This window comes from Taudactylus pleione, unplaced genomic scaffold (assembly GCF_031769625.1).
Source record: "Taudactylus pleione unplaced genomic scaffold, aTauple2 ptg000731l, whole genome shotgun sequence".
In the NCBI taxonomy this organism is placed as follows: domain Eukaryota; kingdom Metazoa; phylum Chordata; class Amphibia; order Anura; family Myobatrachidae; genus Taudactylus; species Taudactylus pleione.
This window is the reverse complement of record NW_028285133.1, coordinates 1,913,227-1,935,892: the sequence shown is the minus strand read 5'-3', so window position 1 is coordinate 1,935,892 and position 22,666 is coordinate 1,913,227. Positions and strand designations below refer to the sequence as shown.

At 47.7% G+C, this 22,666-nt stretch overlaps 1 protein-coding gene across 1 annotated transcript; it reads left to right on the top strand.

The window, feature by feature from the left end:
• The first annotated feature begins 1,242 nt into the window (after positions 1 to 1,242).
• DHODH (dihydroorotate dehydrogenase (quinone)) lies at positions 1,243 to 22,263 on the top strand. The gene is made up of 9 exons (XM_088456967.1): positions 1,243 to 1,322; positions 2,713 to 2,925; positions 6,471 to 6,670; positions 13,208 to 13,290; positions 15,872 to 16,059; positions 16,385 to 16,498; positions 20,618 to 20,771; positions 21,020 to 21,179; positions 21,845 to 22,263. Exons 1-9 carry the CDS (start codon positions 1,302 to 1,304, stop codon positions 21,921 to 21,923), a joined length of 1,212 nt encoding a protein of 403 aa, XP_088313093.1. The 5' UTR covers positions 1,243 to 1,301; the 3' UTR covers positions 21,924 to 22,263.
• The last annotated feature ends 403 nt before the right edge of the window (positions 22,264 to 22,666 follow it).

Below are 22,666 nucleotides of genomic sequence, written 5' to 3'. Positions count from 1 at the left end.
TAATAGGATAGCATGATACGCATTTTTGGTGAAAACTTTGCACAAGGGTAAACTTTTCGACAAACTGCAGCTTTTTACAGCTAATTGGATATGGCCCTTAATATGATTTCCAGATTTTTTCAATACACTTTACATGGTTTCCGGCTTTTTCAATGCATTTAATAAGATTTCCGGCTTTTTCAATTAATTTACTATGGTTTCTGGCTGTTTCAATGCATTTAATTAGATTTCTGGCTTTTTCAATACATTTAATAAGATTTCTGGCTTTTTCAATACATTTACTATGGTTTCTGGCTTTTTCAATTCATTAAATAAGATTTCCGGCTTTTTCAATACACTTTTCATGGTTTCCGGCTTTTTCAATGCATTTACTATGTTTCCGGCTTTTACCCACACCCAATATTTTCTTTATTCCATGTAAGCTTATTGATTCTAGTTGATAAAAATGTTTTAATATAACATGTTCTGAATAAGAAGCTGGAGCTTGAATAAGAAGTGTATAATACCCCTTTTACACGGAGCTAAAACCCGGGTTTTTGAAGGGTTAACCCGGGCAGCTCCCTGGTGTAAAAGGGCAGAGGGTTGGATCGCCGGGTCGAGTGACCCGGCAACCCAACCCAGGTAACTAGCAGGGTTTAACACGGGCGTAGCCCGTGAAACCCTGCTATGGGAACAGCGCACTCCGGGTCACGATGACCTGGAGTGCGCTGCTAGCCGGCCGATTGGTCCGGCTTCAGTGGCACTTAGATGACGTCATCTCCAAGCATCCACTTTCACTCCGCAAAAGCCGGGTCTATGCAGACCCGACTACGGTGTGAGCGGCGCTGACTCGGGAATATCCCGAGTCTGCGCCGGCAAAATTCCGGGTCTGATCCGGATAGGAACTTTGTTCCAACTCCGGGTCAGACCCGGAATTTAGGTGGAAAAGGGGTATAAGAAGCTAACTTCAGCCTCGTAGGGAGAGCAGACTCCCGGAGGCACCAGGGGAAGTTGTGCTATTACTTGTTGCACCATGTACATCCCTTTGATTCTGTGCTCTACTTAATTCACCAATTAACAAACTATTATATGTTTGTTCGGTTCTTTTTAACGCTGCAGAGCACTATAAATGTAGTGCAATGCATGCAGAGCTTCACAAACTAACTTGTAACGTTGTCAAACAAAACAGAGGCATGAGCAGCACACACTTCCCAAGCCGCAACATCACTCCATTATCCCCCCACAGAAAAAGGCGGCCCGGGTTTTTTTCTTATCTGGTCACATGACTGCTGCCAACCGCAACATGGCCGCAGGAAGTGAACATGCTGGGAGCCCATGTGAAGGTAACTCTATAGCAGCGGCGTCTCATGTCAGTAGTATATACGTCGGATAGACAAAGAAGGGATTTCATTATGTAACGGTCCTTAATGCGTTGTATCAATATGGTGGGCTTAGCGTTTCTATTGCTGGGGGACTACAAGGCCCAGCATGTGTTGTCATTTCTTGGGTCATAGCTGTTGTTGCTGTCAGCCCATCTGCTGTGTTGCTGTATAATGCAGTGACACCTGTGCATTTTCCCTATATATACATATTTATAGCACTTCTCTGAGGGCACTATATAAAATAATGCCTTACACCCCTGCCATGCATAACCATTTACTATCTTGTTACATTGAAGGAACAAGTGTAGCTAAATGTTCCTATGTGGAAGGGTACCAAATATATCTGTGCATTTTAATATGACCTTTCTCATATGTTCTGCACATTTTCGTTCATACTTTTAAATGACTGAACATAAGAGCTGTAGTACTGTATATTGTTCAGGAATTCTCCATATTTTCTCAGCCAGGACCCAAATGATTGATGTCTGTGACTAAACTTTGTGGCTCATGATTGCTCATCAATAATACGCTTTCATGTAATTAGCCCACTTGAGGATGAATTTGATTATATCGCCATTAAACGACAATTAGTGCAAGTTATACAAATAAGCTTAAATGCACTGTTAGTAAATTATTTTTTAATTAATGTTTAAAAAAAGAAAAACTGGGGTCTTGCTCAAAGTAATATTAGCATATAATTAGCCACTGATATGTTAATTGGTAGCCATGTAATATGAGACAGCCAACTACAATCGCTCTATGTTCCGTGTGTTCGGTGGTCTACCAGCCGGTTACGGACTGGTTTATGACGCATGGTTTGACAATGGAATGGAGGCTATTAGGGTGACAATCATAATGTTGACATGATCATTAAGCCAACAATCAATATGTAGACATGTATGAAGGTCGACGTGGTTAAAATGTTGACCCGTTCGGAATGTTGGCACTAATATGCCATGCCACACCTAGAACGTAGAGGAAATGAATACCTGCATAGCGATATCTGTATTTACAGACTCGCCGTGCACAAGAGTGCTGTACAAACCTCTGATGTCCGGAGCAGGACTGGGCTCTGTTACATTATTAACCCATCTGCAGGCTATACTTAGCGTTTCTCAAGCTGAGGAGCCTCAGTCATCAAAGAGGTATCTGTTTTATCTAATGCAGTGTTTCTTCAATCCAATCCTCCCTACCAGTGCATGTTTTCCATGGCCTCATATTGGGAAACTAATAAAAACGACACTGATGGGTGTAAAATAGTAGTGTTGTAAAACGCTTCTGTGACACCAGCCACAACCCCTGTGATACACTGCACCAAACTAACGACTCCCTCTCTTTCTTTTTGTTTCAGCGTCGGTTGAAGGATGCTATTATTGTGCTGGGAGGGGGAGGTCTTCTGTTTTCCTCCTTTCTTACTGTAAAAGGAGATGAGCATTTCTATGAAGAGTATTTAATGCCAGCATTACAGAAACTGGTGCCCCCTGAGCTAGCCCATACCCTGTCTATAAGGTTTGCGGCTCTTGGTCTGGTCCCACGATGCACACAGCATGATTTGCAACAACTGGTATGTGCAAACATTTTATATGTAATTTGTGTGTATGTAGAGAGATATGTGTGTGTGTGTGTGTATGTATGTATGTATGTATGTATATATATATATATATATATATATATATATATATATATATATATTTTACACATACACACACACACACCAAGCTGCAGCACTCGGAGACTCTCTCAGTTTTAAATAGTGTATTCACACAAAATACTGTACCAATGTTTCGAGACACCTACGTCCCTTTGTCAAGGTGTAACCTTGACAAAGGGCGTAGGTGTCCCGAAATGTTGGTATAGTATTTTGTAGCGGCTGTGCAATTCCGTTCATCGATGCAGAAGGAGGGGTCAGACGCCTCCTTGCTGCATTTGTGATCCCAGCACGGCGACCGACATCACAGGCTGAGATCACCATCGCGAACAATGGTAGCTCCTTCGGGCAGGGTGCGGGAACTATAGTTTCCCGCGGCCTAACCGGATGCTGGTCAATTAAGAGGCCAGGAATCTGCATCCACCGACGAAGACCCTGGCCTCGTCCCTCCCGGAAAACGGGGGCGGCACGCCTCAGTTTCCAGTAACGGTAACCAGGCACGGCCCCGCTTCGCCCCCCACAAACGCAGCAGCATGTTAATCATGCTGTGGCTTTGGAAGGTCAGCGAGCGAGATCGCAGGACCTGTTCTGCACATGCGCAGATTTGGTCTTGCGCAGGTGCAGACCACTCAACATCGGAGATATACGTCAATCATCGGATTAACATATTGTACCTCTCTGAATCGGGCCCAAAGTGTGTCAGTCTAAAATGCAAATAGGGGAGGCACACCAACTGCCAGTGAGTGCCGGACGGCGATGTTTGGGGTGGCAGTTGGAGTGGCTCCCCTATTTGCATTTTGGACTGCGCTGAAGCCTCTGGAGGTGTCACTGTCTGTCACACACTTAGCACACAGACACTGGTGAAGGACTTTCCAAACTTTCTAATCTATCGTTTAATGTCCTTAGTAAAGATCACTCATAATCATATCTTTGTCTCAGCATTCCCAGGTTGTATATAGGCTGTGTCGTCTGCCACTTCTGTGCTGAGGACCTGATTCAGAGATGGCCGCTAATGCTATTTTCACGCAGATCGAGTGATTGTTTGGCATGCACCGCAGTGCGCAAAGGCAGCCCTGCGATCGCACTACGATCACACAGGCCACGGAGACCCATCGCAGAGTGATTGACAGGAAGTGAGCGTTTGGGGGCATTGACGGGGAGGTGGTCGTCAAAACGCAGGCGTGCCTGTCCGTATAAACGCCGTTACATGGGCGTGCATAAATTAGCCACTGCTATTGCATACGCAGCTCTGCATGTTAGAAGAGCACCCAAGGCTGCTGCAGGTCACACCTGCCGCAAGGGCAAGATGATTGCCGATGTGCTTCGAGGTTACCGATGTATGCGTAGTCGCACGCAGGTAAGAAGGCAGCAGTGGGCGTCTTTATGCTCGGGTGATCTTTGCTAACGTTAGCATATTTTCGCAGCTGCGTTCCATACGAAATCGTAGTTGCAATTGCATTAGCGTTCGCCCTGACTGAACACTAGAATGCGGCCTATTTACTGGATTCATAATGAATTTCTAGGCAGTACTTACAGTCAGGTGCATAAATATTGGGACATTGACAGAATTTTAATATTTTGGCCTCTATTCACCACCACAATGGCTGTGAAATGAAACAAACAAGATGTGCTTTAACTACAGACTTTCAGATTTAATTTGAGGGTAATTACATCCAAATCAGGTAAACAGTGTAGGAATTACAACGGTTTCTATATGTGCCTCCCACTTTTTAAAGGGCCAAAAGTAATGGGACTATCAAGTCAAAAGCTATTTCATGGACAGGTGTGGGCTATTCCCTCGTTATTTCATTATCAATTAAGCAGGTAAAAGGTCTGGAGTTGATTCTAGGTGTGACATTTGCATTTGGAATCAGTTGCTGTCGACTCTCAATATGAGATCCAAAGAGCTGTCACTATCAGTGAAGCAAGCCATCATTAGGCTGAAAAATCAAAACAAACCCATCAGAGAGATAGCAAAAACATTAGGTGTGGCCAAATCAACTGTTTGGAACATTCTTAAAAAGAAAGAACGCATCGGAGAGCTCAGCAACACCAAAAGACCCGGAAGACCACGGAAAACAACTGTGGTGGATGACAGAAGAATTATTTCCCTGGTGAAGAAAAACCCCTTCACAAAAGTTGGCCAAATCAAGAACACTCTCCAGGAGGTAGGTGTATATGTGTCAAAGTCAACAATCAAGAGAAGACTTCACAAGAGTGAATATAGAGGGTTCACCACAAGATGTAAACCATTGGTGAGCCACAAAAACAGGAAGACCAGATTAGAGTTTGCCAAACAACATCTAAAAAAGCCATTACAGTTCTGGAACAACATCCTATGGACAGATGAGACAAAGATCAACTTGTACCAGAGTGATGGGAAGAGAAAAGTATGGAGAAGGAAAGGAACTGCTCATGATCCCAAACATACCACCTCATCAGTGAAGCATGGTGGTGGTAGTGCCATGGCGTGGGCATGTATGGTTGCCAATGGAACTGGTTCCCTTGTATTTATTGATGATGTGACTGCTGACAAAAGCAGCAGAATGAATTCTGAAGTGTTTTGGGCAATATTATATGCTCATATTCAGTCAAATGCTTCAGAACTCATTGGACGGCGCTTCACAGTGCAGATGGACAATGACCCGAAGCATACTGCAAAAGCAACCAAAGAGTTTTTTAAGGCTAAAAAGTGGAATGTTATGCAATGGCCAAGTCAATCCCCTGACCTGAATCCGATTGAGCATGCATTTCACTTGATGAAGACAAAACTGAAGGGAAAATGCCCCAAGAACAAGCAGGAACTGAAGACATTTGCAGTAGAGGCCTGGCAGAGCATCACCAGGGATGAAACCCAGCGACTGCTGATGTCTATGCATTCCAGACTTCAGGCTGTAATTGCCTGCAAAGGATTTGCAACAAAGTATTAAAAAGTGAAAGTTAGATTTAGGATTGTTTAGTTTGTCCCATTACTTTTGGCCCCTTAAAAAGTGGGAGGCACATATAAAAACCGTTGTAATTCCTACTCCGTTCACCTGATTTGGATGTAATTACCCTCAAATTACATCTGAAAGTCTGCAGTTTAAAGCACATCTTGTTTGTTTCATTTCAAAGCCATTGTGGTGGTGAATAGAGGCCAAAATATGAAAATTCTGTCAATGTCCCAATATTTATGCACCTGACTGTATTTCCAGAAGCCCCAAATGGCTGCCGTGTGTGTGTGTGTGGTGAAATTGGAATCTCAGGGGTATATTTACTAAAGTGCGGGTTTACAAAGTGAAGATGTTGCCCATAGCAAAGAATCAGATCCTAGGTATCATTTTCTAGGAGGTGCTAGATAAATAATTACAATCTGGTTGCTATGGGCAACATCTTCGCTTTTTGTAAACCCACACTTTAGTCAATATACCCCTTGGAACCTTTCTTTGCCCTCTTCTCACCGAGACTTTAATTACTCCTAGGAGATGACGGTACTAGGTCACAAGTTCCGGAACCCGGTGGGCTTAGCGGCTGGGTTCGATAAACATGCAGAGGCTGTGGACGGACTCTTCAGAATGGGCTTTGGTTTTGTAGAAATTGGAAGTGTTACACCAAATCCTCAGGACGGAAACCCAAAACCTAGAGTGTTTCGCCTCCCGCAAGACAAAGCGATAATCAATCGGTAACCGGATGCTTGGCTTGTTTTTTTTGTTTAGGTTAGCAGGTTTTTGTTCATTAAGTTAACCAAACAATAATGGAACCCATCTGTCTTTTAATGGCAACATTTAATGTTTGCAACACACATGCAGATTAGTCATTAGGACTGATCGCCGATCATCTCTGTCTGAGTCCAGTTTGGGCAAATATGTGAAGGCAATATTGCTCATATCTGGTGCTGCAGTCTGATTATAGTACCCAAACAGGTGGATGACCAATGTTGCACATACAAATAACAGCCGTCAACTAATCTGATTTACTAATCCGTATGCCAGATGACCCCCTAATATGTCTTTTGGGATCCAATGTTTCCTCTCTGGGAAGTTTTTGTCCAAATCCATTTAGTGAAAGGCTCAGAACAGGCTCTCCGGGTCAAAGTTCTGCCAAGGGTACACCAACGGGAGGTCTGACTCCCATAAAACCAGACCAGGATCCAACTGGAACACCTCAAATTGGTTTCATCCCAATCTGTGCAGGGGTGTCCGATTGCATAACCAGACAGACAAACAGACCAATGAATTTTATATATAAAATCATGGGCGCAATTCAATTCAAAGCGATGCTGAATAGCCCCAGGAGGGAGCTTTTCAATTCAGAAGGCTGTTAAGTCGTGAATGTCGGTTCTCACGACTTAACCTTGGTGTTTAGTCGCAAAAACTCTGACTAAAGTGCCGGCCGCGAGGCTGTTAGCGCCACGCTAAGCCGGAAAACAGCCGCTCGGCTGGCACTTTAGTCGCATTTCTCCTCGTACCCACAGGAGGGTGCGAGAAGAAATCCTTTAGACAGACCAAACATCGCGCTGTGGGCCTGATTCAGACCCGGTCGCAAGCGCTCGTAACCGGGTCGATGGTGGCCCACAGGGTATGCGCACGACGGAGCCGGCTCCTTCGTGCGCGAGACCCGGCTAGCGACGGGCACTCCATCGCTCCGGGGTCTCACACCAAAGGGGGCGAGCTGTTGATGTTGAGTGACAGCTTGCCCCCTTTGGTGGGCGGGCCTGGGGGGTGGCTGCCCAAACAGAGGCGTTCCCATGAGAATGCCTGCTGTTTGGGGGCGGCCCCACTGACATCACAAGTGATGTCGTTGGAGAACTTCCGGCTCTGTTAGAGCCGAAAGCTCTCTGGGGCTTGCGATGAACGAGACCCTACCACAAGGGTCTTGTCGCAAATAAAGGGTGGTGAACCGCGCTCACTGATATGACTGTGGGGGGTGGATTGAGGCAGGAGGGAGAGGGAAAGAGTAATGGGGGGGGGGGGAAGAGAGGTGGGGGGAGGGGATGTGCGTGTATCTGGAGGTATGGGGGTAGGGGGTGTAAGAGTGCTGCGCCTGTGGTAGGAGTACCTGTTCCTACCTAGTTTAGAGACTGGTAAAAGCTGGGTAAGGCGCGCTCTCTATATGGTGGGGCAGTGTGTAAAGTGCTTGGGTAAGAGTGATCTGTATGACAGAGAGACGTAGACGGTGGTGTTGGGTCAAGGTAATTTTATTGGTTTAAGGTAGGTAGGCACAATGCTACTAGAGGGTAATTGACCCAGGAGCAGTGGGGGGAAGAGCAGGATGGGTGCACGGGGGGGAAGGTGGGTAGACCCTTTTAGGGGGCTCCTTTTCCGTGCAGTTCTGGACCAGCACGTTGTCCCTGCTGGACCTTTGGTCGACAGTCTTAACGCCCGGCACAGTGTAGGTGGAAGTCTGGTAAGGATAGATGATGTGGCGGCGTCCCGCAATTTGTACAACTTACCTACCGGTAGGTGCCTGTGTAGGCGTTGCGATTTGGGGGTGGTGGTCGGCAGTCTCTGATGGTATACAGCGGCAGGTTAGATGGCCGTTCTTGTTGTGCTGCAGCTACTGGTGCGGCTGTGCCCCGTGATGGTGGCACAGTTGGTCTTGTTTGCGCTGGCAGGGTGGGTCAGCGTGGTGGATGGAGCCTGGCTGGATGCGCAGGCTGCGGCAGGTCGGCGTCTCCGTGTTTGGGATGCGGGCCGGTACCTGCGTGTGTGCCACGTCGTGCAGCGGGACGGCCGGGTGAGGCTGTTCGGATGAGGGATGCCGTGTGTGTGCGGTGAACGCCGGCTCCTCGTGGTTCCTGCGGCTGTTGGCGCCCAATGTGGGGCGGGGGCGGGGAGGCTGAGAGCCGGGCGTGTCACGGTCACAAGGAGGGGGTGCCTGCTCCTCGGGAGTGCTGGCAGCTCCTGTGATCAGCTCGGTCGTGGACGCAGGGGGGTTCTTCTCAGAGGAAGAGGTTTCCAGGACGTGATGGTAGTGTAGTGTCTCCACAGGTTTCTGCTGTGCCTTAATCATGGAGTTACTGTTTACATGGTTGCAAGCAGTGTTTTAATTTTAAAGGTTGGTGTGGAGGTGGGTGTGTACGGAATTGGCCAATGGGGGGGGGAGGTGTGTGTGCACTGGGCGTGGTCAGGAGTTGATGGCAATCTGGAGGTGTTCTGTTGTTGGAGGCCAATGGGATATTGCCGGATGGAAAAGGGTAATGACAGGTGTGTGGGCGGGCTTAATGACGAGTGTGCAGGTCTGTGGGAGGTGACGCTCTGGGGAGCGGAGTGTAACGTGGTGGCAATGGTTAATAACAGAGGGTGATCGGACATGATAGGGAAAGTTGGTGTGGCGATATGGGCGATGTCATGTGACCACTGGGTGTAGCCTGGGTGTGTAAGGGTGACGGGGTTAAATGACGTGGTGGTAAAGGTTAATAGCAGGGGGTGATCGGACATGGTCTGGGGAGTTTCTGTGACGATAAGGGCGAAGTCGTGTATCAAATGGGTGTTATCTGGGTGTGCAAGGGTTAAGGGGTAACGTGGGGATGTAGGGGTAGTGAAGTGTGGTGGATGTGTGGGATGATGGCGCCGGGGGTTCAGCCGGTCGCACGGGGGGTGGCTGGTGGAGGGGAGTGCGGGTGGGTCGTGGTAGGTGGTGATGGGTGTGTGTGGTGTGCTGCGTTCCGGTGTGATTGTGTGTTAGTGTATGGGCTCAACGGGTACTGTATATGTGTGTGTGTTGCACTTGGTGTGGTTGTGTGGTGTTGGAGGAGGATAACTGGACTGGGGGAATTCATTGGGAAATGAGGTTGTGGACAGTCATGCGGATACGGGGTGGTATATTGACATGTGGGTAAGTTGCTATAGTGCGGAGGTGGTTCTGGATGGTGCAGGTGTCACTGTCGAGTGGATGGGCTGGGGGGGGTGTTGGGGATGTAGCGGGTCGGTGCGGTAGTGAAGGGGGGCTGGTGACTGGGTGGTATGGTTGTGGGGACGTGTGTGTGTGTGATATGGGTGTCGAAAGGGGGCTAAGTGTGGTTTTTGGGGTGTAAACGGCGTGTGAAGGGGGAGGGGTGCTGGAAGTGGGTCAGAAACGAGAGGAGGTGTGTGATATAGCAAGAGGGAGGGGGGGGGGGGTTCGGGGGTATTATTTACTAATGACAGACTTGATCTCGTTGTCGATGTTCAGACCACTGGGTTCCAGGGTACGAAGTGTGATTATCCATTTGAGTTCTTCCTTGTTGAGTATTCTTGTGTGGTCCCCTCCTCTCCAGTTCCTTTGTATGTGTCTGATCCCTATGAATTGTAGACCAGTGATGTTGCTCTGGTGATGTTCGAGGAAGTGTACCGGTATGTTATGACTGTCTGCTTTGTTAATGATATTTCTGAGGTGTTCCTTGATTCAGGTATGTAATGGTCTGATGGTTCTCCCTACATACTGCTTGTTGCATGGGCACTGTATGAGGTAGATCACATTTTTAGTGTGACATGTGATGTGTTCCCGTATCTTGTAGGTGGTGCCCGTCTGTGTGGAGGTAAAGGATGTGGTGGGTTTTGTACTCCTATAGTTTAGATTGGTGCAATTGGAGCATGTCCCGCAGTGGTAAAAGCCTCCCTTCAGTGTACCTTTGTCTATTGTGGTCTGTGTGTGTATTGATGGGGGAATGTGGTTCGTGACTAGCTTTTTGTGTATGTTCGGTGCTTTCTTGTAGATTACTCTGGCTCTGGGTGAACACCCCCACTAAACACCACAACAATAACCTCACCAAAAAAGAGCTGGCTTCACTCAACAACCTAAGAAACAACCATGATCTCATCATTAAACCCGCAGACAAGGGAGGAGGAATAGTACTACTGGACAAAGCAGACTACATAACAGAATCCCTCCGCATCCTCAGAGACTCCAATACCTACAAAGTTCTACGCACAGACCCCACACACAACTTCAACCAAGAACTCTCACGTAACCGGACAACCTCTTGCTATATCACACACCTCCTCTCGTTTCTGACCCACTTCCAGCACCCCTCCCCCTTCACACGCCGTTTACACCCCAAAAACCACACTTAGCCCCCTTTCGACACCCATATCACACACACACACGTCCCCACAACCATACCACCCAGTCACCAGCCCCCCTTCACTACCGCACCGACCCGATAAATCCCCAACACCCCCCCCCAGCCCATCCACTCGACAGTGACACCTGCACCATCCAGAACCACCTCCGCACTATAGCAACTTACCCACATGTCAATATACCACCCCCGTATCCGCATGACACCTCATTTCCCAATGAATTCCCCCAGTCCAGTTATCCTCCTCCAACACCACACAACCACACCAAGTGCAACACACACACATATACAGTACCCGTTGAGCCCATACACTAACACACAATCACACCGGAACGCAGCACACCACACACACCCATCACCACCTACCACGACCCACCCGCACTCCCCTCCACCAGCCACCCCCCGTGCGACCGGCTGAACCCCCGGCGCCATCATCCCACACATCCACCACACTTCACTACCCCTACATCCCCACGTTACCCCTTAACCCTTGCACACCCAGATAACACCCATTTGATACACGACTTCGCCCTTATCGTCACAGAAACTCCCCAGACCATGTCCGATCACCCCCTGCTATTAACCTTTACCACCACGTCATTTAACCCCGTCACCCTTACACACCCAGGCTACACCCAGTGGTCACATGACATCGCCCATATCGCCACACCAACTTTCCCTATCATGTCCGATCACCCTCTGTTATTAACCATTGCCACCACGTTACACTCCGCTCCCCAGAGCGTCACCTCCCACAGACCTGCACACTCGTCATTAAGCCCGCCCACACACCTGTCATTACCCTTTTCCATCCGGCAATATCCCATTGGCCTCCAACAACAGAACACCTCCAGATTGCCATCAACTCCTGACCACGCCCAGTGCACACACACCTCCCCCCCATTGGCCAATTCCGTACACACCCACCTCCACACCAACCTTTAAAACACTGCTGCACCATGTAACAGTAACCTCCATGATTAAGGCACAGCCGAAACGCGTTGGAGACACACACCTACCATCACGTCCTGGAAACCTTCTTTCCTGCTGAAGAACCCCCCTGCTGTCCCAGCGACCGCTGATCACAAGGAGCTGCCAGCACCTCCGGCGAGCGGCACCCCCGCCTTGTGACCGTGACACGCCCGGCTCTCAGCCTCCCCGCCCCACATTGGGCGCCAACAGCAGCAGGAACCACGAGGAGCCGGCGTTCACTGCACACACACGGCATCCCTCATCCGAACAGCCTCACCCGGCCGTCCCGCTGCACGACGTGGCACACACGCAGGTACCGGCCCGCATCCCAAACACGGAGACGCCGACCTGCCGCAGCCTGCGCATCCAGCCAGGCTCCATCCACCACGCTGACCCACCCTGCCAGCGCAAACAAGACCAACTGTGCCACCATCACGGGGCACAGCCGCACCAGTAGCTGCAGCACAACAAGAACGGCCATCTAACCTGCCGCTGTATACCATCAGAGACTGCCGACCACCACCCCCAAATCGCAACGCCTACACAGGCACCTACCGATAGGTAAGTTGTACAAATTGCGGGACACCGCCACATCCTCTATCCTTACCAGACTTCCACCTACACTGTGCTGGGCGTTAAGACTGTCGACCAAAGGTCCAGCAGGGACAACGTGCTGGTCCAGAACTGCACGGAAAAGGAGCCCCCTAAAAGGGTCTACCCACCTTCCCCCCCGTGCACCCATCCTGCTCTTCCCCCCACTGCTCCTGGGTCAATTACCCTCTAGTAGCATTGGGTCTTGTCGCAAGCCTGATGGTCTTGACCATCGCGACCATCATCATGGCCGCTCGCTATAGCTGTGGGTGGTCACCCACAGCTATGCTCCAAAAATAAAAAAGCCCGGTCCTGATTTAGAGCAAGCGCTCTGTCAGAGCGAGCGGCTCTGAATCAGGCCCTGTGTTCAATAGCTCCGGGAGCTCCCTTCCTGGGCTATTCGGCATCGCTTTGAATTGAATTGTGGCCCATGTTTGTGATTATTTTGATCCTACCATGAATTGATAATTGCCATATTGATAATACCCAATCGGATCACTCGGAGTGTGGCCAGGGTTAGATTGACCTGTTTCATTTTGATTCATCTCCGCAAGAGGAAAGAATCTAACTGCTTATTTTCTGTTTCTTCTCCAGATATGGGTTTAACAGTCACGGTATAGAAGCTGTTCACCAACGGCTGCTGGAGAGGGCTGAGAAACAGAAGATGCTTACATCTGGTCAGGAGAACCTCCTTACTATGTGATCCCTATTGTGGTAATCAGTAATACAGCACGGTCCTTATATCAACCGATAAAAAACAATCGCTGTGCTATGTGTATAAGAGATCACCACTGTCAGTCGTAGCATCAGCTCATTGTGGCCTTTCACTTTCTAATAGGGGTATTCAATATGTGTGCGATAAGTCAGTTTTTGCGTTAATATCGCACTTTTTAACGTTTTTGCGTTAATATCACTGATTGATTTTAGTTTTACACCGTATTCAATTTCAAAGACTTATCGCAGTTTTAAAAAGTCTTTGCTAAAAAACGGGGATAAGTTTTCACCGTTGAATAGGTGTCGAAAAAAAGTGCAGAATTGGGGTTTAGGGGTGCAGGCTTAAAAAAAATAGCCTGCACCCTTCAGAATGACCCCTTGAAATGATCTGTGTCAAAAAAAAAAAATAATAAATCGGCACACCCCAAAAAAAGCACTTTGAATTTGGGGGCCAAAAAAAAAAAATGTTGGGGAACAAAGTTAAAAAATAGCTAACTTGACTTATACTGGGCATGGTGTGTGTGTTTTGTCTTTTTTTAATTATTTATTTTACAGTGAAATTACAGGTGCCGCATGTCTGCTGGCACTTGTAGTTCCACAAGTACAAAATGGCAGGCATGCTGGCACTTGTAGTTCCACTGTAAAGTACAATAGTCTTACATTATTTGGCCCCCCTATTACCACCATACCCACCGCTCCAGGGGTATGGGGATGAGCCCCAGGCTTCAGCGTAAGCCTGTGGTCGGGAGAGGGGGGACCCTTTTTGGGGGGGTCCCCAACTCCCCCGAGATCACCGGCTTGCGCTGACCGACTTGGGGTGTAATGCTTTGGACCTGGAGCCCCGGTGATTGGGTCTCCGGGCTGTGGCATTACACCCCGGTCGGTTGGGTTTGGTGCTGTTCTTAAATATAGGGGGTACCCCACGTCGTTTTTGCCCCCTATATTTAAAACCAGCACTAGTCCCTGCAGCCTGGTGTTGGTTTCTAAAATACGGTGGAACCCTACACATTTTGTTCCCCGTATTTTTAGAAACCACCACTGGCTGGCTAGCCTGGGGCTGGTTTGGCTTTTCGGGGGGGGACCTTATGTCATTTTTTTTCTAAATTTTTACAATTTTTTTTTTTAAAGGTGAACAAAAATGGGAATTTTCGGGAAATATTCTAGGGACCCCCCTAATGATGTCTAGACATGGGGGATCACTATGGGTACCCCCATTTTTAACTCCTGAAGGAAGTCAGGCTTTCTAATAGCCGCGGCAGGGAAAAACACCTTACAAAGCTATTTAAAAACCCGACTTTCGTAAGCAGGCAAAAACGGGGTTACCCATAGTGCTCCCCCATGTCAGGACATCTTTAGGGGGGTCCCAGGCATATTTCCCGAAAATTCCCGTTTTTTTTCCTTAAATGGGCTCAAGGGTCATTTTTTGAAAAACAGGGATAATTTTTCTAAGCACTAATATAGCAAGTGAAAAAAAATGCAGAATAGGGGTTTGGGGGTGTAGGCTTATAAAAAATAGCCTGTAGTTTTGGGAATGTCCCCTTAAAAGGAGATGTTCAAAAAAAATGTCCTACAAAAAATCGGGACACCCTTTAAAAAATAAATTTGGGTTTAAAAAAAAATAGGGACACCCCAAAAAATGAATTTAAAAATTGGGGTGAAAAAAAAATAAATGGGAAAAAATTGTTTAACAATAGGGAAATATTTCAGGGCTATTCTGCATGTATGCGGCAGATGTTTTGAAGAATAGAATTATAGCGGCAGGTGCACAAATGCAGAATTTTTAAAAACTTATTTTAGGGACTTAAAAATATGCTAGTACCCATTTTCATGTACCCCAAATTTGATGGGACCACTTAAAAAAACAAAAAAAATAACCTAAGTGGTCTTCTGCAACACTTCTTCAATGTCGGGGAAAAAAAACACCTGCCCGCGGCTATTTAAATCCCCGACTTTCATTTAAAGGCTAAAACGGGGGTACCCATAGTGATCCCCCATGTTTTTACAACTTTAGGGGGGTCTTACAATTTTTTTATGGAAAAAATCGTAACTTTACGCAAATCCAACTTCGGTGGTTCCCGTTTTCGACTATTTCAAATTGAATACGGGGATACGCGGGAGCGCGCCCGATACTTTAACGCAGAAAAAAACTCCGATATGAAACGTTAACTTCGGCAGTGAAGTTAACGTTTCATATTGAATATCCCTGTTAGTGTCCTGTCCCCTGCCCTAAACCCGTCGTCTTCCACACAAACTTAAACCTTCGGAGGAGAGATGTTTTGTCTTCGTTTAGAAGAAGGGAAGTGGAATAGATACAATCCGTTGCTGAGACAGGGCATTTAACTGCAGGTTTCCTGGAATTCCCTTTAAACAACTCTTCTGTGAATACTTATATTATTAAATATATATTTTTTGTTATAAATAACTTTTACTATTAGAACCCTGCTGTCATAGTAAACTGTGTCACATTATCTGCTTACTTTGTTCCTGTTCCCACTTATTTACTCTTGGTTGCATTGTGTTCCCTGGTCTTTCTCTCATTCTCAGAGGGAATGCCCCTTGGTATAAACCTGGGGAAGAATAAGACCTCCGAGGATGCAGCGGCTGATTACACAAAGGGAGTGCAAGAACTCGGACCTCTCGCCGATTATCTTGTTATCAATGTATCAAGTCCAAACACTCCGGGCCTGAGGGACCTACAGGGCAGAGAGAAACTGCACCACCTACTGGCCAAGGTGGGACACTGCGTATGCTTGTCTTTTGCACGGAATCTTATGTGTCAGGACATATTTGAATGTCACGATATGAGCCTGGCTTTGTCTCAAAACTTTATAGTTAAGAGGAAAACTTCTGAAAATACATTAACAATCTGCAATGTTGATGTATTATAATTTACTACATCCTAATTAGCCCTAATTGTTTCATTATAGTAGTGTGGTTTTTTTTTGTTTGTTTGTTTTTTAATGTATGTGGCATCTTAGTCATGACACCTTGTAACCACTGGTCTACAGTAATCTGGACTTATATATATACCACTTGTTTTTCGATTCGTCCCTTTAGGTAGTGAGAGCCCGGAATGCCCTGCCTGGTGGACACAGACCCGCGCTATTAGTGAAGATAGCGCCTGATCTGTCCCTGCGCGATAAGGAAGACATTGCCAGTGTAGTGACAGAGGTACCATTCCAAAGGGAAAATGTATAAGTGGTTTATTTATAACATGGGAAACTCTATAAAGTGCTCCAACATAAAATAGCTTATTGGGTTTTGGCTGCATTTTTGCATTTGCTTTTTTTTTGTACACCTCGTGCAGTAGGCATAACTGATTATAAGTGACTGGCATTATCTAGATCAGTGCTTCTCAAACTCAGTCCTCGGGACACACTAACAGCGCATGTCCATAGGGCTCCACAGTGGAGACAATGGGGTATAGGTGGTGGTTAGGAGGACTGGACACCAACAGTTAAAGCTTTTCTGTCCCAGAATGCTCCGGTCCTTTCCCCACTACCCAATACCACAGCTTAAGGCAATTCAGTTTGTCGTTGGTGTCCGTCAGGAGCTGGATCACCGTTTACACAGTGGGGCTGCTTTTAAGCAGCCCAAGCTTTCTTTTCTTTGGTTTTACTGAAGAACAGGCAGCGCTAGGCAGTCCTCTGGACACCAGTGTTGCTGCTCCGTCACTCCAGCCCCAGGCTTGGTACTTACGACGGGGCACCGGGGGGCCTGGCTAGCGAGGCTCCACGGGAGGACCCCAGAATGCAGCCCGGACACAGGGGATGATAGGTAACGCGGGTTCCCCCTCGTGGGAATCTGCATCTATGCGCAGTCTTGCCTCCGGTCTCAGGAGACAGACCGGAGGTGCTGATGTAGACACCGGTTCATCCGCGAGACTGGACCGGGAACGTTGGGTCCAGTCTCCCTGTAACCTAGGAGCCGGGTTATACAGCGCTATTTTCTTCCAGCCCCTGAGGTCTGTGTAATTTGAGGTCTGTGTAATTGAATCTAGTGCCATTGCAGTTATATTTTATACTCTGCATTGTATGTGACTTGTGCTAGCGCTGCTTCTCTCTACTGTCTGCTTATACCGTTCCCTTTCTTTCACTATAACCCCGGGACACTGGTGTATAGGGGGTTCTCTGTACTTCACATCTACCTGTATTTGTGAAGGCTGTCACATACTGCGTGTGTTGCACGCTGCTCAGTGCCATATTGTGCGTTTATACTGTACTTGCAGCTATGTCTAGCAAAGGCAAGGGTAACAAGCAGGCTACTGCTCCTATACTGGTCTGGTGCAAGTCCTGTTCAGGATTAACCCAGGAGGATTTAATTCAAGATGGTCTATGTGCATCTTATTATACTGCCCCAGGCCAGTAAGTCCCCCCCAGCCGGCCAGCGCTCCTTCCAGGGTTGTTGGACTTCCACCAAGGGGGTCCTACCAATCGACGTCATGGAGCTCCGAGACATCTACAGTGCCCTCACTCTGGCTCAGGACGTTTTTCAGGGCAGGCCAGTACAAGTACAGTCCGACAACGCCACGGCGGTGGTCAATCACCAGGGAAGCACTCGCAGTCGATCGGCTATGGCAGAAGTGGCACGCATTCTCACATGGGCCGAGCGTCCTCTCCCGGCCTTCTCCGCGGTGTTCATCCCAGGGAGTCCCAATTGGGACGCAGATTTCATCAGCCCTCACGACGTGCACGCCGGGGAGTGGTCTCTACACCCAAAGGTCTTTCAGCTCCTGGTGGACAAATGGGGTCTACCGGACGTGGACCTCATAGCCTTACGACACAACCACAAGCTTCCAGTGTGCGGGTCCAGGACAAGGGACCTTGAAGCAGCCTTTTGGATGCATTGTCAGTGAAGTGGACCTTCCAGTTGGCATACCTCGTCTCCCTTCTTCCTCGGGTCCTTCGGAAATTCAAGCAAGAAGGGGCACGGTTCTGTTGGTAGCTCCGGCTTGGCCAAGACGCCATTGGTACACTGATCTTCAAAGTCTCTCCATAGACGCTCCTCTGCAACTTTCTCAGCAGGCGGACCTGTTGTCTCAGGGTCCCTGTCTACATCCGGGCCTGGCCAGTCTGTCTTTGACGGCGTGGCTCTTGAGACATCCCTTCTAAGGTCCAAAGTGTTTTCTTGCTCCGTGGTCCAGACCACGCGCGTAAGCCGGCCTCCGTCCAGATCTATCACCGAGTGTGGCATACATACTTCCAGTGGTGTGCTACCAGAAGGGGATGTAATCCGCCGGTCACAATCCCGACAGCGGAATGCCAGCTAGGGATTTATGATAGGCGTCGAAATACCGATGCCGACATAATCCCGATGCAGGAATGTCGAGGAGGATATCCTGAACAAAGGTAAGTCTGGGGCGCCTTTAGCGTTAGCCGTTGTGGGGGAAGGTTAGGATTAAGGAGTCTAGTGGGGTTAGGGTTAGGTTTTGGGAGGGGAGATTAGGGTTAGGAACCCCTAGGGGAGAGGGTTAGACACACCTAGGGGGGAGGTTAGGTTTAGGGAGCGGTAAGGGGGGGTTAGGGTTAGGCACCTCCGGGGGTAGGTTAGGCACCACTAAGGGAGGGGCAGGGTTAGAGAGGGACAGGGGAGGTTAGGGTACTTCCCTGCCTCGATCGGGATCTTGATACTGTCGGGCATCCGCTGTCGGGATTTGAACCGGTGGCTAAACAGCCACGTGCATTTTAATCCCATTCCACCAGAAGCTATGACCCTCAGGTTTTTGGGGTTTCTCGGATCCTTACCTTCCTTCAAACTGGATTGGATCTCTGACTCCGTCTGGCCTCTCTGAAAGTGCACGTTTCTGCTCTGTCCATCTGGTTCCAGCACAGAATTGCTCCACTGCCGGATGGTCACACCTTCTTTCAGGGTGTCCTTCATATACAACCTCCCTTTGTCCCTCGTATGGCTCCGTGGGATTTGTCAGTGGTTCTCCATGCACTTCAAGGGCCTCCGTTTGAACCCCTGGACTCAGACGTCAAATGGCTCACTGCAAAGACTTTCTTCTGGCTATCGCGTTTGCCCGTAGAGTGTAAGATTTGGGGTTGCTCTACATCTCTGATCTTTCATAAGGACAGGGCTGTTCTTTGAACTCACCCTGGCTTCCTTCCTAAGGTGGTCTCTTGTTTCCACATTAATGAGGAAATTGTAGTTCCGGCCTTCCAATCACCAGACCTCTCCTTTTTAGATGTGGTCCATGCTCTGAGGAACTTCGTGGACCGTACTGGTTCCATAAGAAAAACTGATTCCCTCTTTGTTTTATATGGATTCCACAAGAAGGGCTGTCCTGCTAACAGACAGACTTTGGCCAGATGGCTTCGCATGACTATTTCACAGGCTTACATGCAGGCTGACCTTCCTGTGCCGGATACAGTATCTGCTCATTCTACTTTCTCTGTGTGTCCCTCATGGGCAGCCCGCTGTGGCGCGTTTGCCAAACAACTATACAAGGCGACCATGTGGTCTTCTGCCCACACCTTTCTTAGGTTCTATTCCTTTGATACCGTTGCCTCTCAGGATGCTTCTTTTGGGCGTCTGATTCTTCTCTCAGCTCAGGAGCGTCCCCCCTCCTTGAACAACTGCTTTGGGACATTCCCATTGTCTCCCCTGTGGAGTTATATGGACCCTGAAGAAGAAAAGGAGAGTTATGGTAGACTTACCTTTTGTTAACTCTTTCCTCAACGTCCATAGGCTCCTCAGGGTGCCCGCCCTGATGCACCTGGCTTCTATGGGTTTCTACTCTTGGTCACCGGTTTCCTTCTCTGTTTTGTGAGAGTGTGATTCTTAAGTGTACCAGTCTTCCTTCTCTCCTGTCTTGCTCATGTCTTGGGCTTGTTGACAAAACTGAATTGCCTTAGGCTGTGGGCGACGTACAGGGGAGGGGGGTGTGGGGGGGGTTAGGACCGGAGCATCCTGGGACAGAAAAGCTTTAACTGTTGTTATCCAGTCCTCCTAACCACCACCTATACTGCATTGTCTCCTGTGTGGACCCTATGGACTTCAAAGAAAGAGAGTTAATAAAGGTAAGTCTACCATAACTCTTTTCCATATCTCCTAGTTGATGCACATGTGTAATTATTACTGGCTGACACATTTTAAAGGATCCACAGGTGGTGCTAATTATTTAACTCGTGATTCTGTAAGGAGACCTGTAACACTTGCACCCTACATATAATTACAGATTGCTTTATTTTCTAACCTATTGATAGAAGTTGGAAGCAACTGTCAATGTCTGGAAAGATTATCATATCTTAGTAATGCTAACCGTATTTCTGACCAATCTATACCCAGCTTGGCATTGATGGCCTGATTGTCACTAACACTACAATCAGTCGGCCCTCCACCCTCCAGGACCCCCGGAGCTGCGAGTCTGGTGGGCTGAGCGGTGCTCCACTTCGAGACATGGCGACAGAGACCGTGAGAGAGATGTATTCTCTGACCTCAGGTGAGACCCATGTGGGTGATAGAGGAACCTTTACACTCCAGGTGCCTCAGAGCATTGCCCCGTCCTTGGCTGCGCACATATTTGTCACGGCAGCCACCAGGTGGACTATTTTCCTTATCACCTCTGGGTGTGAGGCAAGGTCAGTGATGTAGGGGTCCCGCCATGTGCCGTTCCAGAGCGGCACTTTGCATCTAAGTGAATTAACCCCCTATATGTGTTAACTCTTCCTGATTTCATTCCTCCCTCAGGTAAAGTTCCAATCATTGGAGTAGGGGGTATCGGCTGTGGCCTAGATGCCCTCCAAAAGATCCGCGCAGGGGCCTCTCTTGTTCAGCTGTACACGGCGCTCACTTACCAAGGTCCCCCTGTTGTAGGAAAGATAACTGAAGAACTGGGGAAGTTGCTTATGTGAGTGATGAAGGCCGTGTGCCAAATCGTCGTCATTGTCAGCCATATTGTATCCCCTGTATTCAGGCAAAGGCCAACTGTTTGGATAGAATTTTACAGTTACATTTAAATTTTTTTTATTGTTAGAGCTTATGTACAAGTATCTTTGACATTACTAATAGACATTTGTCAGATACATACACTATACAATTATCTGTCAGATATCTGTCCAATCTGGCTGGTTAGAATGAAAACCTGGTAAGGGGAGCAAATGACAGTCAATCATATGGTTTTAAACACTGGAAAACGGACAAAAAAAAAACAATTGTTCAAATTGGTTAAATTTGTGTGTTTTAAACAATTTGTCTGAACAACCATTTTTGTCTATTTTCCAGTGTGTTTGAGCGAATGGACGATTGTCATTTGCTCCCATACATTACCAAGTTTTCATTCCAACCAGCCAGATTGGACAAGATCTGACAGATAATTGTATAGTGTATGTCCAGCATTAGATTATATATATATATATATATATATATATATATAGTTTATTTGAATTATGGCTATCAGCTGCTTCTCCAATGGCATTTCATGCTCCCCCCTTCCTGATATACAACCGCCCTATCAGAGGTGGGGACCAGCTGTAACCTGAGTCTATGACCTGAAGTGCTCTGTTCTCTCCTCAGTGAGCAAGGATTTTCCAGTGTCTCGGAAGCTGTGGGTGCCGACCATAGGACTCAAATTCAGGATTCAGCCAAATCCTAAGGAAACTTCTGATGTTTGATGAATTCAGCAGAAAGTATTATGAAGAAGGCCGCTCTGAAGAACACGGTGGATGAAGATCAGGCCACAGAGAACGTGCAGCCTGCATTCCCTTTATCGGCACTGGGTGTGTTCTACTGACATTGACACAGTGATCAGCCTAGGTGTGCTGCTGTATAGTGTAAGCCTCTGCGGTTGTGCTGTCACCTGGGGGCGTTACAACTTACTAGTTCTCTGAACTTTAAGGACCTTCTTAGCAAGTCTGAGAATTCCTGATCATCTGAATAAAAATGATTTCATTTATTTCCCCCTTTTTTGGGGGGGCTCAAAGTACATAAAATGACATCTAAGATGTGACTGTGTATATTGCTGCTGGTAGAGAATGCCTACCACACACCCTTCTTCCATTCAAAAGTCCTCATGCACAGAGACTTTAATATATACATAAGTTTTCTATCACTGCTCTTGTGTATGAGGCCCTAAACCAGGGTCGCCAACCCTGGTCCTCGAGAGCTACCAACAGTACATGTTTTCCAGGTCTCCTCACAGAATCACAAGTGAAGTAATTAGTAGCTCATCTTTTAAAATGTGTCTGTGAGTAATGACTACACCTGTGCACCTGCTGGGTGGTCTAGAAAGCATGAACTGTTAGTAGCTCTCGAGGACTGCGTTGGCTCCCCCTTGCCCTAGACGTTTGTTCTCTGTCTCCCCTGAGATTTATTAAGATGCCGATAAGTTTGGCACAG

Excerpts from the sequence above, each read along its gene's own strand:
- DHODH (XM_088456967.1), top strand. The coding sequence starts at position 1,302 with ATGCTGGGAGCCCATGTGAAG. Across the intron at positions 16,060-16,384 it reads TGCACCACCTACTGGCCAAG|GTAGTGAGAGCCCGGAATGC; the intron begins GTGGGACACTGC and ends TCGTCCCTTTAG. Across the intron at positions 21,180-21,844 it reads GAACTGGGGAAGTTGCTTAT|TGAGCAAGGATTTTCCAGTG; the intron begins GTGAGTGATGAA and ends TTCTCTCCTCAG.